This window comes from Delphinus delphis, chromosome 8 (assembly GCF_949987515.2).
Source record: "Delphinus delphis chromosome 8, mDelDel1.2, whole genome shotgun sequence".
In the NCBI taxonomy this organism is placed as follows: domain Eukaryota; kingdom Metazoa; phylum Chordata; class Mammalia; order Artiodactyla; family Delphinidae; genus Delphinus; species Delphinus delphis.
The window spans coordinates 8821690-8835992 of NC_082690.1; the positions used below are offsets into that span (position 1 = coordinate 8821690).

Genomic DNA, 14303 nt, shown 5'->3' on the forward strand with positions numbered 1-14303 from the left:
CCATTTATGCATTTGTGCACAGAGTGCTTGTTCTTTTATATGTATATAAACGCATAGCAAAGGACTCCAAATGCTAATAGCAGTTACCTCTGGGAGTAGATTTGGGGTGAGGGTTGGTAAAAGAAGGTGTTCACACTTTATGTGCTTCCATAATATTTGGTTCTATAAAATGAGAGTATCTTCTTTAGTTTTTGCTTGCATAAGTAATACATGGATTCAATCACAAATAGCGAATTCTTTAACAATTTTTTTAGGTCTTTTCTTTTCCTTCTGTTCTACCAAATTAATTTTCTCTAAGTTTTAAAAATTGAGATTTCTTCACTTGAAATACATCCTCTGTCTTTTCAGGGTGTCATTGTGCTTCCTGATCATGATTTAAAATAGGTTGTAATGAATCATCTTCCACAGCAAGTTTGACTAAATCAAGTAAAAATGGTTCAAAGGAAATCAAAATTATGAATTAATCTCCTCTTCTATTACCACAATGATGCCTCTCTTATTGAGTTTTATTGCTTATGTTCTGGAAGGTGGAACACAAGAGGAGAATAAGGAACCACTGGGTGTCAGGGTCTCTGATTTTACTGGGACTCATGTCAGGTTTAAGTCCTGTCTCTTCCTGTTCCATCTCAGGCCCATTGTGAGACCCCCCTGCCCACCCAGCCCACAGCAAACACTCCCTTCTCAGAATATCTGTATCTCTGAGTCACTTTCAGCTTCTCTCAAGGGCTTATATGGTTGTCCTATATGTCGCAAGAGACCATGACAGGCTCCTTGAGGACTGAATGTAAATCTTTTTCATCTCTGTGTTGCCAGAGCCTGTATCCAGTGCCTGACACAAAGTAGATGCTCAATAAATATATGTCAAATGCACATCTGAATGAATGAATACATGGTTGGTTGTATCAAACCATGTGTCTGTTTTGTGTCTTCAACTGCACTGGAAGGTATTTGAGGACAGGGGCCAATGTCTTAAATCTTCTGCATCCTCTTACAGTGCCCTAAGAAAAAATAGCATCCAACAAATATTTGTTGATTGATTTCTCCTATTTTAAAGGATGATAAAAAAATAGTCATGGAGATTTAGATCTTGATTTTTTTTTTTTGCCAGCTTATTGACAAGCAAGAGGAGGAGAGGTATATTTTTTCCCTTATTTTGTAGATAATTCCAATGAGGCACAGAAAGGTGAGACAGCTTGACAATTTAGGAGAATGGAAATATACCTCCTGACCTTTCCAGGCTAGTCTCTGAGGACCCTTCTGGCCCCCTCAAGAGCCCATTGTTTCCTGACTGTGGACTTTCCCTTCCCCATCAGGGAGCACGCCAAAGCTCGGTAGACAGCCCGTTGCTGACTGATCTCTGAATTACAGGTAGTTAAAGTAGAAAGTGGCACTTCATAATTAGACGGTAAAGAGCATAATTATCTGAAGGCACCTTATAATTACATTCATCCTCCCCAAGCTCCTTCAGCTGCTTCAAATGGGATTTTGGTTCCTGTCCTCCTGTCCCCTTGGTTCCTGTCTGCTTCCTGTCCTGTATCAGTTCAATGCCACTGGGCCAACGTTGTTTACCGGGGATGGTTGTACCTTAATAAGGGAGGAACCCTCCAGTGGATTCTCTCCAAAACTCAGAACTCATGGGCTCTCAGTGCTACTACATGGCAAACCCTACTTCAAATCATTCTGTATATGGTGTCAGATAAATGAGATGGGAGGTTGAGAGATCATTGTGAAGCCATTAAATCTAGATGCCTCTTCAATATTTATCTCAAAAGGACTCTGTGACCTCAGTAAACCCTGCTGAGGTTCTCACCTACTGCATTAACGATTCTTCCTTATTTTGTAACCTCCAGTCCCATGACAAACAGATTCCCTATTGGTTTAGCCTTGAAAGCAAAGAAAAATCACCATCACCACCCTCCACCAAAGAAAAAGATCTGTGTTTTCCTTTCTCTTGAGGTGGAGTATAGCTCCAAACCATCAGTTTCTGAGCAAGCAACACACCCAAATATAATGGCAGAGAGTGCAAACAATAAGCTCAGCTGGAACAGCAAGGAGACTTTCAGTCAGTAGCGTAAATCGCCCACTTTGAAAAATGGCTGACTCAATGAACACCCTGTCTCAAGAAAGAAAGGAGCCGAGAGAGTCCTTAATGAAAGCAAGAAACTCAGTGTTACATCTCATTCCAAAGATGGATTCACGGTACTCCTCTCCATCCAGGTGGGTGAGTTACTTTAGTGTGGAATTTGTCTGCCCTCCCTGAAAACTCTGGTTAGGTAATGAATTATTCCAAGTAAATTAAGTGTATCGATCCCCTCCCCTTTCTGACACTTTGCAGATATTGCTATCAAATCATGCTCTATGCAAGTGTCAGTTTTTGCCACAGACATCTGAAAAGGGGAACAAATATTCTTTTGAGTTTCTCTGAGTAAAATAAGGACTCGTGGGGTCTACCAGGTGATGACAGAGCCCTATGACGAAACCGGCTGTTTACTGTGGAGAGCTAGCACACTCGGCTGATAAGACCAAGGTCATGGCTGTACTCCCCTGTATTTCCCAGGTAATATCAGATCACAGTCACGGGTTGTATCTTAACTGGCCAATTTTCATACAAATGCAAGTGGGTCAGAAAGAAGATCAGACCACAGAGCATGGACAAAAATTGTGAATCTATGACATTTCTGGGAAAACAATCAGACTATATACCCTATGAATGGGATGTAGCACAAAACTTTAGAAACTGGAAGGAGGCAGCCTCTTTCAAGGTGAAGTCCTGCATCACTTTGTTAAGGACTTGCTTCATTGATTTGAATTCTTCTTCCCCATTATAATGACCAGACTCATCCTTTTCTAAATAATAAATTCTTAATCTAAAAAAAAAAAAAAAAAAAAAGGATCTTTCTCTGTCTTACCTAATTGAACGTTGTTTTTTATTTTTTTTTGGCTGAAAACTACCATATTAAGGCTGTTGAGTGTATTCAAAGGATGAATTGTCTAAGATGAATAGTCGGGCCCAGATGGCTAACAAATATACTATAAAGTGTTACTTTCATCCACATTAAAGGCCCTTATCGCAAAATGAAATTCTTATGGATGAAAGGATATGAGGTCTGAATTTGCTTCAAAATAATCCAATGAGCTGGGAGGAAGCATGGAGGATTAGTGAAACAGACTGGGCCATGGCATGGCTTGATCATTGTTGATGCTGGGTGATGGTACAGGGGAGTGCTAATAGCACTGGTTCTAACTTTAGCATGCATCAGAATCATCTGGAAGGCTTGTTAAAACACAGAGAGCTGGGCCCCACCCCAGAGACTCTGATTTAGGAGGTCTGGATGAAGTCAAGAATTTGCATTTCTAGAAAGTTCTCAGGGGATGCTGATGTTGCTGGCCTGGGAACCCCACACTGAGAATCATTGTATTAAATGGAGTTCCTACCTCTGCCTGCTTAGAATCTCAAACAGCAGGAAAAAAAGGCAGAAAAGAGACACAGACAATGGGAAAAGCACTGAACCATCAACACAATTCCAATTGGACTGAGTCTGGGAAACAATAATGTTGGTTTTCCTCATTTACTCTGAACCTCTATCTGTATAATTGTTATGGAGTATGCTTTGGGACTGTGCCATTAAGCAAAATGAATAACCAGGATCTCTAACTCTTCTTTTAATACAAGACTAGAGTTAGGTTGTGGTTTATCTAGATGGGTGGCACCACTCCCCGTATTTGCCCGAGATTCAGAATGGGTTTAAAATGTGTGGTCAGAAATCTTTTCCTTTGGTCTTTCAGATGCGCCTAGTTCCAGAAAGTAGATGTGGAACTTTCTGCATCTCATTGGGTCTAGAGGCATCAGGTGATGAAGAAAGAAAATTTCAAGCTTGAGGCTGGATGGTCACAAGGAGGCAAGTAGGACTTTTGGTCTAATTTTATTTCATTTAAACACCCTTTGGCCAACGATTGCTGCATGCCAAGCATTGAGCAACAGACTCTGGGATATGCAAAAATAAATTCCAAAAAAATGGTCCTTGACCCTGAAGAGCTCACATATAGTTTGGAAGGTAGACATGTAAATAAATAATTATACTATAATATGAATCATTATATAATAACTGTGGTTGTTATGAGTATGCTGTTCGTTTTCAACTAAGTAGGGAAGGAAGTGAAGAAACAGTCTCAAGGGATGACAGTTCAACTGGTTCTTGAGCAATGAGCACCTGTCTATTAGCAAAGAGATGCATGCAGGGGAGAGGCACACAGGAGAGGAAGCAGTAGAAGTGTGGGAGAGTGAAAGTGGCTCCTACCTCCAATCAAAGAGTCATTTGACAGGATTAGAGTGTGGGCTGTGAAGGAGGAGGGGGCTGGCGAAGACACAGAAAAGGTATATTTGTTTGACATGCACTACACACAGCAATAAAAAGTTTATACTCTATCTTGGGGACCATGTACCCCAAGGTGGTGTATGGGGAAGATATCACAGAGCTGAATTTCAAACAGCCAACTGCGGTGGGACAGTGGGTTAGACAGTGGCAAGAGGTTTCTTTAGTCTGTAGACCAAGCAATGAGTTCAGGAGGCCATGAGTTCAGGCAGAGATGATGAAAACTCGGTCTAGGGCTTCATAGTTTAGAATATTTGCATAGGAGGCCCGTTGCTAGCATGCCAATAGAAAAGTCATGTGTGTGTTTGTGTGTGTGCACATGCATTTGTGTGTAGAGGTTTGAATATACATAAACTTATATAACTTTATAAAGATAGATAAAAAATGAAATTTACATATACAACTTTTATATCACCTATCTGGACATAATATGGAGAGAATAAAAGAAGGAAGAAAGGAAGGGAGGGAGAAAGGAAGAAAAGAGAAAGGAAGGAAAAATACTGTATCTATAATAAACAAAAAAGAGAAAGTAAAGTTTGCCATCTAGGAAAAGAGCTTAAAGGGCTTCAAGTGAGACCAAGCCGCTCCCTTGGGTGCTATAAAGGTTTGGTAACTTATAACATAGGCCTAGGGTGTGTGTGTATGTGTGTGTGTTGGTGGGGGGGGGGGGAGGAGAGGGTTATGAAAAAGAATAATGGAGAAAAAGAATAAATGCAGTATAATTTTTAAGACTTTGAATACCACAAATGAGTCACAATTTGGAATTTCACTTTCTCTTCCAATATTTTCCACATAATTAGCCCATTCATATACACAAAAAGAACACATGGAATATTCCAAAATGACACAGGACTCACTCCGAGCACTGAAGCGGGATGCTGAGACTTGCCTCCCGTACCATCCCTGGAGCAGGGATGAAGATCCTGGCCTGTGCATTCAGCTGGTGATGAGACAAGGCACAGGGCACTGCCACCTCCTTTTATAATGTTTCCCATATCTTTTCTTCCCTGTAAATTACACATGCCAGGCCTTTGCCAAGGGAGATAATGCTGCTCCCATGTGAATTGTATACTCAGTGCCCTGCATGCCTGAGTGTGTCAAGGCTAAACAGGTCTATTGTTCTTAAACAATGTTGCCAGAGAATTGTCTCCTTGTGCAGAATGATGCTGAAGAGATAAAAATATCTTTCATTTCTGTAGTGCGTTGCATCTTACAGTGTGTTCCACATTTTGCAAACTATATATAGGCTCAATTCATTACCCACCCCCATAAAATACAGCCAGAGCACTGGCAGGCACATGCCAGATGTTTGACAATGGTTTAATAACAGAGTAAAGAACAAGTTAAATTGGACTCGGAAAACAGGAAATGGGATGTGGGGCACTAGGTAAAACTATGCCCTTAATCCTACATTATGTATTGAGTGCCTACTGCCTACCAGGGTAAGAGCCCGGCGCCATGGGACCTGGAGAGGCACAACTCCTACCCTCAGGGGGCCGCCAGGATATCCAGGAGGATGCACAATCAGATAGATGCTATGGTCCAGTCTGATTCATGTTAAAATCGAGTTAAAATACAAGGCGCCATGGTCCTTACTGCCTTTCAAGGGAGGTGTTTACCATTAGCCACCCTGGCATCAGCTTTCCCTCAGTTTCCTAAAAGGCTTGCATCTGATAGAATTATGGAGTGTATGTTGAAGAAAAGCTGTTCTGGAGCTCAGAATCCAGGTTGGGGGCGGAGCATGGTTCTGGGGGAAATAAGGAAAGAAGAGAAATCACAAGTTGAGCAAGTTGGGGAAAGACCGAGGGCACTCAGAGTAGAATGAAAATCAAACAGTTTGGGGAAAATACATGACCAATGAGACCAGAGGAGTCTGTGCAGATTCCAGGCTCATCGCTAGTGTTCCTGGTGGGGGGCGGGGATCAGTCACTGGCAAAAATCTGCCCTAAAGCCGAAGTCACTGAGTCACTGGGGAAGCGCTTCCAAATCTCTCCAAGCTGAGAGCTGTGGCTTCTGGAAAACAGACAATAGGATTTTAGGACTGGGGGGGATCCCAGGGAAGTACTGTTTTATTTCATAGATGAAGAAAGATACGCCCAGGTTTATTAAGTGGTTACAAAAGGTAGCAGTTCTCAGGCCAGAACCCGGGTCCAAAGGCTTACCCTGACCCCTCACTCAGGCCCGGCCTTGGGTGAATCAGTGGTGCAGTCTGGCCCTGCCCTTTGGGGGATGCTTCTGAAAGCTGACAACCTGGTTCTTGGGGCCTTTCTGCAGGACTGCAGAGAGACTGGCCACAGTGCACAGGGATTAAGGTCTTATAACCCACCTACGCAGATGTGAGCAAGAAATTTGGTTCAGATAAATGAAAAAGAAATAGCTTAGAAGATTGTGACTGCCCAGGTCAGACAGGCTGCCATCCAGGGAGAACCTCTGAAGCCCATTTGGTCTCTGGAAGTATACGTAACTTCCGGCCCTTATTAACTTATCCAAGATGGGAGAGTCAGGTTACCCTGAACTCCCAGGAGGGGCCTGTTCAAAACGTGTTTAAATCCCTGAACAAGGAGGTTTTCACCAGCACTGGCAGGTTCTAAGAAAAACAAAAAGGAATGTGGTTTATAATGTATCTGTGCAAAAAATATTGCCAAGAGGCATTAAACAGGAAATTCTCCGCTCATAATGACTGTCCCTCTCATAAAACTGCCTCTCCCTTTCCTTCGTGCTATACAGGGGCCCTGGTGAACACAGGAAGATGAGGGCGCATGAGCACTGCAGGAGAGCAAGGGAGCAAGCAGGACAGTGGAAACTCTAGCTGAAGGTTGGGGCCCTGTGCTGCATCTCGACCCTGCAGCTTCCTGTAAGGCCTCAGGCAAGTGGGCCCAGAAGGATTCCACTAGAAAGGATTCCAACTGACAGATGACCCTCCAGGGTAACATCTGTCTTGTTAAAAAGCCAATGAGAAGGTTCATAATTTTTTGCCATGTATGCACCTGTGTACGCTTCGCCCCAACTAGAGGGCAAACTTTCCAAGAACAGGAGTTCACGTATTCATTCCACACATCTTCATGAAGTACCCAAAACAGGCCTTTGCACAAATCGAGGGAATAATAAATATTACAGACATTGGATGAACAGCCAGGAGGAAAGTCACTGGAAAGTGGTGATGAGTCAGAGTCTGAACTCCCACCGGCTCAGGACGCTGGACAGCGGTGCCCGGACACCCCTGTACCTGGGCCCAGAGCCTCCTGCCTCACTCTTTGTTCCTGACCTCAGGAAACAGCGGGGTACTCTTGCTGCCCAGAGACCAGGGCTTGGAAGCTGTCCGGAGGAGACTTGCACTCCTGAAACTTCTTGGCCGGGGAGCAGCAGACTCCGGAGCCAGCCCCCATTCTCGGGAGGGAGATCTCGTTCCTACCCGCTGGGCTGGGGCTTCGAAGGACACAACACCTGGCCCTGAAGGCCTGGAGGGGGCGGGAACTGATTAAGGCGGCCACGGGCTCTGCGCCAGGTGAAGAAACTCTAGAGAGGATGCCACCTGCTGGCGAGGGGCCGCGGCTCGCGCGGTGGGCGCAACGGAGACCCGGAGCCTGGATGGGCAGAGAACAAGAATTCGGGCAGTTTTCCAAGTGGCCGGTTTTCTGCTGTCTCTTCAGGGTCGCCACCTCCCCGGGTCGAGCCCAGAGACCCGGTTCTCCGCGCGGCGCGCTCCGGACGCCGAGGTTCCCAGCGGGGGCGGCGGGCGTCCTCCCCCGGCCCCCTCCCCTCGCGGCGCTTCGAGGTCTAAGCCTCCGCGCTTCTCCATCAGGTGGAGCCGTGCTGCTCGCCGCCTCCCTCCTCCGCTCCCTCTTCGCCGCGAACTGCGCGCAGGCACCTTACAGCGCCAGGAGGTTAACCGAGACCCCGGAGGAGGTGAGGCCAAGGATCAGCCCAGGCGGAGATGGCGGGGCCGCCGTCGGGGCTGGCGCCAGAGCCCGGCCGGCTGTGGGTCCTGCAGGTATCGCTGTGGTTCTCGCTGCCCCACGTGGTGGCTGCCGAAGACTGCCCTGATTTTTCCGGCACTTGGGCTTGAAAGGCCTCCTGGTCCTTTTAGAGGCAGGCAGCTCACCACTTAATCCAAGCTTTTTTCCTTTCTGCCGGAGACCAGAGGCTGCGGGGCGGGGGTGGGGGGTGGGGGGGTGGAGGGGGGAAGGAGAGGGGGATGGAGAAGGGAACAGGCCTAGCTGGCTGGGGGGTGGAGGGGGTGGGGGATCGGAGCCAGATTGAGAGTCAGGAGGCCAATCTCGGGACCGTGGGGCGAGGGAAGCCAGGTCCTTCCAACCTCGGACTCCCCCCACCCCTCTTCTCCTGACCAAGAGTGAGTGTGTGTAGTTTGAAGGCACCTGTAGGTGGGCCTGATTTTGGTGGGTTGCACAAGTCGTGACCCTGGCCTCTTGATCCTGGTTTGTAGCATTTCCCTCTGGGGCTGAATTAAGCAAGTTTGGTCCCAGGCCACTTAGGAATTAGCAATCAGAATTAACAACAGTTTAAAGGGTAAATGTCAGTTAAAACATCAAATGTTGCTTTGTAAGGCACAATCTACATTCTTTAATTATTAGTCTTATTCACAGCAAGGTTGGCTTTAGGAATGACCCCCAGACCTGAAATTTCTTCCCACCCCTATAGATTCAATTGGAAAGCTCCTACTAAAGTATATTTTCACTCTTGATATGTTATCTGACATGTTATTTAGAATTATTATTCATCTTTTGCACGTGTTTCTGATTTGTCTCTTCTATTTCATTACGTTGTCTATTATAGCAAGTCCCTGGACTAAGGTAGTGCTGACACTTTGCTTCTGTGCCTTGTTTGCTAATTTAGCTGATGGGGTGCCTCTTTTGGGTCCTCTTAGTTTCTGTTGCTCAGCATTGCTTATTTTCCCCCAAAAGTTTGCTTACAAATTTCCGTTTGATGTGTTTAACAGCCTCTAAGGGGTGCAGTTAAATAAACTATTAAGAATAGAAAAGTCAACAGGGCAGACACCTACTAATTTGTAAATCTTTGATGTCAACAACCAGGTGTAAGCTCCTGATAGCACACATGTGCCCCTTCTCTCTTTCTTGTTCATAAATACTAAGGGATGTGTTTTTTAAAGTTAAGATCCACATGGAAACTTGGAATGTACCTTGCAATCAGCAAAGTCCCCAAAATATGTAATACTGTTGGAAGAAAAGCTAAGAGTTTCCCAAAACACCTCCCCAAGGTCCAGTGACTGATGAAAGTAATGATTGACTTTATAATTGCATGCCACAAATCGAGTGAGCATCTTTCATTTCCCTCTCCTTACTCATTACGTCCCCTTCTTCTGCATAATGCTGTATATTTTTATATGTTGCTTTGTAACTATCCTTACAGTTTGTATCTTATGTGTGTACTCTGCTTCCACACTAAATTATGAGCTCCTGAAGTCATGGACAGCGCCTGCAGTTTTATTTCCCCCAATGCCCTGCTTATACCAGGCATATCTAAATGTCTCTCAAATAAATAGACCTAGATAAATTTGCTTTGATATCCGGGAGGAAATAGAGTTTGATTTGAGTGTGAGTTTCATGACAGGTGAAAGACCTGAAGGTTCTTAGGAGGCAGTTGCCTGTGACCTTGGCCTCTCCTTCGCGGTAGGATTCACAGCACCTCTTGGAGAAAAGACACGCTCAGAGTGATGGGGTGCTCCTTAGAGGAGACACTCCAAATGCAAAGCCAGCCTGCTCCCCTATCCTTAGTAGGAAATGCACAAACCAGGATAATAATAATAACAAATGGGTATGTGTCATAAATCTACCTTTTTTCCCTCTAGTTCCTTCATTTTGTTTTCTAGGAGTATGGCAAAGCAAAACCAAGGTGCAAACGTTCCCAGCTTATTACTTAGCCCCCTCCTAGGAAAGTCTCAAAAATTCAAAGCATGCTTATCTTTTCCCCAACTCCGAGACTCCTGCTGCACATACTGGCCAAGTCTTTCCTGGGGAAAGATGTACCCCCCCTTGCCTCTTGCTTTTCCCCATCCAGCCCAGTTTCCAGTCCCCCGTGCAAAGGCAAGGCAAGCATATTGTAGTATGGGTACGTGCATCCAGCCATCCTTCACTCCTTTAAACAACATTATGTCCTGTGGACAAAAAGTCACACCTCCGCTCCCTGTTCAAGATGTCTTTTGGTCAATAATGGTGGCAAAAGCTGAATTTCCCCCTATGTAGGGGGAAAAAAAGAAGGAAAGAAAGAACAGAGCCTCCCCTGCACCACCGCCACCCTCCGTTTTGCATAGATCGCCTTTCACCAAGTATTTCCTCTTTAATTATGACCTGTTTCCCCTCCCTCTCCCTCCGCCCCAGCTTCAGTGAAAGGAGCCCTTCTGTCACTCGTCACTCGCTCCCTGGCTCGCTCGCGCGCTGGCTGTGGGAGGAGCCGCCGGAGGAAGCTGTGTGCCTGGGATGCCGAGCGCCAGAGGATGGAGCTGCTCCGAGAGGGGACGTCGCTGACAAACCCGGCTTCCCGAGGCGGCTAGAAACAGGCGACTTGCCTCGGCTGGCTGCGGATCCCCTGAGGCACGGAGCCCGAGGCCACCCGGAGGGACCGACGGACAGACAGATGGTCGGCGCGAACCCGGGAGGACCGCGGCGGAGGCAGGGCACCACGAGCCGCCAAGCAGAAGAAACTCACCGCGAACCCAAGTTGCCCCGCCGGCTTCCCCTCGGCGCGCGGAGGAATGAGACCTTTCCAGCTCGACCTGCTGTTCGTCTGCTTCTTCCTCTTCAGCCAAGGTAGGACCCGTGCGCCGCTGGAGTTGCAAAAAAAGTCGGCGGGGTTGTCAGGGCGCGCGAGGCTGCGGGCAGGAATGTGGGCAGGGTTCGGAAACTCGAACTGATGGATGCGTCTCCCGGTGCCCGGCCGAGAGGCACTGGCATTGCCTCTTTGCCTTTGAAAATGCAACAGAATGGTACTGTTTATTTTCCTTTGGAAGGCAGGGATACCGGAGGGGAGGGTGACTTTCTCCCCTCACTTGTCAACATCCAGCTCAAACTCCCCAGTGCAAATGAGTTCTTTATGCTCCCGGTATGTTAATTAGGCGGCATCGTTGTGGCTGTGCGGCTCTGAACTTCTGGGCGCCTCCTCTCCTCCAGACGCAGGTTGGAGAAGAGGGCCGGGAGGGAGAGCTTTGTTTACGTGGCTATTTCAGCACGAATAAGGTCGGGCTGGCACGGGTGTATTCGGAAGGGAATGCGTGTGGAGGGGTCTGCGATGACAGAATGGACCGTGGCGTGATGTGCAATGTTTGGGAAAAGCTTCTCAAGAGTTTCATTGAATGTAATCGGCTTCTCTGAATACGACTGCATTCTGAGTCCTACACAGCACTAGATTTCAGGGCATACAATGAAATTCCGCCCGTGATGCTGACTGCTTCCTTTCTGCAGCTTAGCAGGGGCAGAGAAGCTGGTGGACTCTCCGAAAAGAACTTGGCCACCTCGGGCTCCCTGCCCCTGGGAGCCTTGGGGCCCGTGGGGGTGGAGGGCAGGGAGGGCCATTGGGGAGATGGATGGCCAGTGCCCGCAGAGCCGGTGGCATCCGAGTCACCTGTGGAATTGAGTTTGAGGGACAAGTCAGTCGGTTCCTTCCCCCGCTTCTGGAATGCCGGCGCTGTCCCTGCCATCTGAGGCGGCATTTGTGCCAGCCAGCACAGCTCTGGGAGGAACAGGCCTCTCAGAAAAATCCACAACAGAGCACGTCCATCTGTTGATTAAATGAAGGGTAAAAGTTTTTGAGAAAGCACAGCACCGCCATGGGTGGCTGGCTTTGCAAGCAAACAGCATGTCTCCCTTTCTTCCCCTGTCAGGGAGAAGCCAGATGAGAGCAGAAACCCACACCTCCTTCCCCAGCTCCTCAGCTGCTACTTGTGGTCACTGCAGATTTTCCCGCTGTCAAACTTTGCTTCTGACCATCCTGATTTAACCTGGGGGCCCTTCCCACACCCGAGTATGCGTGCATCCGTGCTTGTATGTAATTCTAATGTACACACACACACACACACACACACACACACACACACTCACGTATTCGTGTGGTTTTGTGCCTCTCACCAGGGCTCCCTACAGCAGCAGGAAGATAAATTGCCTTCCCCAGAGTTTTTGGGCTGAATGAATAAGAACTGTCTCAGAACACTGGTATAGAAACATTTGGGTTCTGTTACCGTCTTGTGAGATGACCCTCTTTGTTGGATGTGTGTGCTCTTGCTTAGGGGTCACACCTACACCGACACACATGCTCACTCTCATCCTCCTTTGCCTCTTACCAATTCATTCACTCAGGGAATTACGCGTAGAATCCCTAAATAGAGGATCCAACCGTCCCTCCCCGCTACACCCAGGTTCATGGAACCAGTGCACGTTTTACTCTCTCCCTTGTTTATGTTCTTAGAAGCTTGAGCCGAGACTCCTGTCTAGATTGACACAAGAAGCCTATAGGTGTCTAAGTGCCTCTCTGGCTGTCGGAATCATCACAGTGTGCAACTCCTACTTTGCTTATTCCTTTCTCAGTACAGAGCTGTTTTTGATTGCCTCATATAAATCTTTAACTATTTACCTATGGAGGTTAGATGCTCTGCTTCTTCTATCCTAAGCCCCAAGAGCACTAGGAAGGAACCACAGTATCACGCAGTTCAGAGTTCCTTGTTGTTCCTGAGTTTTCTGAGCTTGGCCAGCTGTGCCCACCCTGCTAAATGGTAGATGCATAGTCGACGAGACTCCAAAACAAGTCTAAAGAAAGACAAGGAGACCAAAGTGGACGTAGCCAATCAGAATCCCCTACATCACCGGACATTATAGGGTAGGTTCCTTGAGTAGATGGTGTCTCGCTGCAGGAATTAAGGGTCAAGCGGGACAATGTTTAATGGACTTCACTGGAATAGAATACCTTTTGACTTGATCCCGGGGCATTGATTTGAATGTGGATGAGTACTGTGAATTCCCCAGAGGATTCCATTTGACCCTCTACACATATATGCTTAATTCGTATACTGTGCCCAACTCCTGCCTGGTACCGTATGTGTATCGAGCTATCAGATAGAGAGGATGCACTTTCAACAGGTCACGAGAGGACTAGCCCACAGGCTTTAGGTGGCCCCGCTCTCTCATCCCCCGTCTGCCTTTGCACCCCACCTGACACCCGCTCTGAGCCACCCGTCTGATCCCACCTCCCGCGTGCCCTTCCTCCGGGGATGCTTTCCAAGGAAATGTGCAGAGGCTCAGGGATGGCCCTCCACTCGGAGAAAACAAATGCCCAGGGCTCTTTTGGGGGCCTTCTCTGGCCCTCTAGTGACACATTCATCTGCTGTCCGACGCCTCTCACGGCGGGAAACTGCATGTCATTTTGAAGTCGCTGGAAACACAGTTCTCATGCCTCCCATACAGAGGGGCTGCTCCCAACAGCGCTCCGAAGACTTTAAAAGCGAAACATTTAGGTAAACTCTTAACGTAAGTCATCTCAATGACTGACTCAATCTCAAAAGTCTTTCTCTTCTAAGTTGTTAAATATTTATTCACCTTTCCTTTGTTTTCATTCCCCTTCAGAGAGTAAAATTAAGGTATAATTAATGTTAGTGATATGCTGTATCCCTTATCTTGTAAACTTTGGGCGTTTCATATAGGTTGAGATTAAATATGTATTGATCATTCTTAAGGTGGCAGTAGAAAGGCCAAATGGCATTCCTCCGCTCCCGCCGTGGCCAGTGTCCCCGGGCCTGGCTCCCCACAAGGACGTGGAGAGCTGCCGGCGTGCGCTGTTTGTGGGTTTCTCTCTTGCCGGGGATGCCTCTTCCCCAGCTGTCGGGACGGCGTGCTCTGTACAGAGAGGGATAATGTCACAGCACGCTTGGCCTCCTGCAGGGAAGAGGCATGTTCTGCGCCTGGGTGA

The 14303-nt window shown here is 47.2% G+C and overlaps 1 protein-coding gene across 6 annotated transcripts in view; it reads left to right on the plus strand.

Moving 5' to 3' along the window:
• The first annotated feature begins 8158 nt into the window (after nucleotides 1-8158).
• The window catches only part of KIRREL3 (kirre like nephrin family adhesion molecule 3), a 543060-nt gene continuing 536915 nt past the window's right edge, over nucleotides 8159-14303 (plus strand). For 5 of the 6 annotated variants that reach the window (XM_060017683.1, XM_060017686.1, XM_060017685.1 and 2 more), the window contains exons 1-2: nucleotides 8257-8364; nucleotides 10730-11158. In XM_060017683.1, coding sequence (XP_059873666.1) covers nucleotides 11104-11158 — 55 coding nt within the window. In that variant the 5' untranslated portion in view covers nucleotides 8257-8364; nucleotides 10730-11103. Of the gene's footprint in view, nucleotides 8365-10729; nucleotides 11159-14303 lie in introns of all 6 variants that reach the window. The other variant, XM_060017684.1, reaches the window with a different exon arrangement.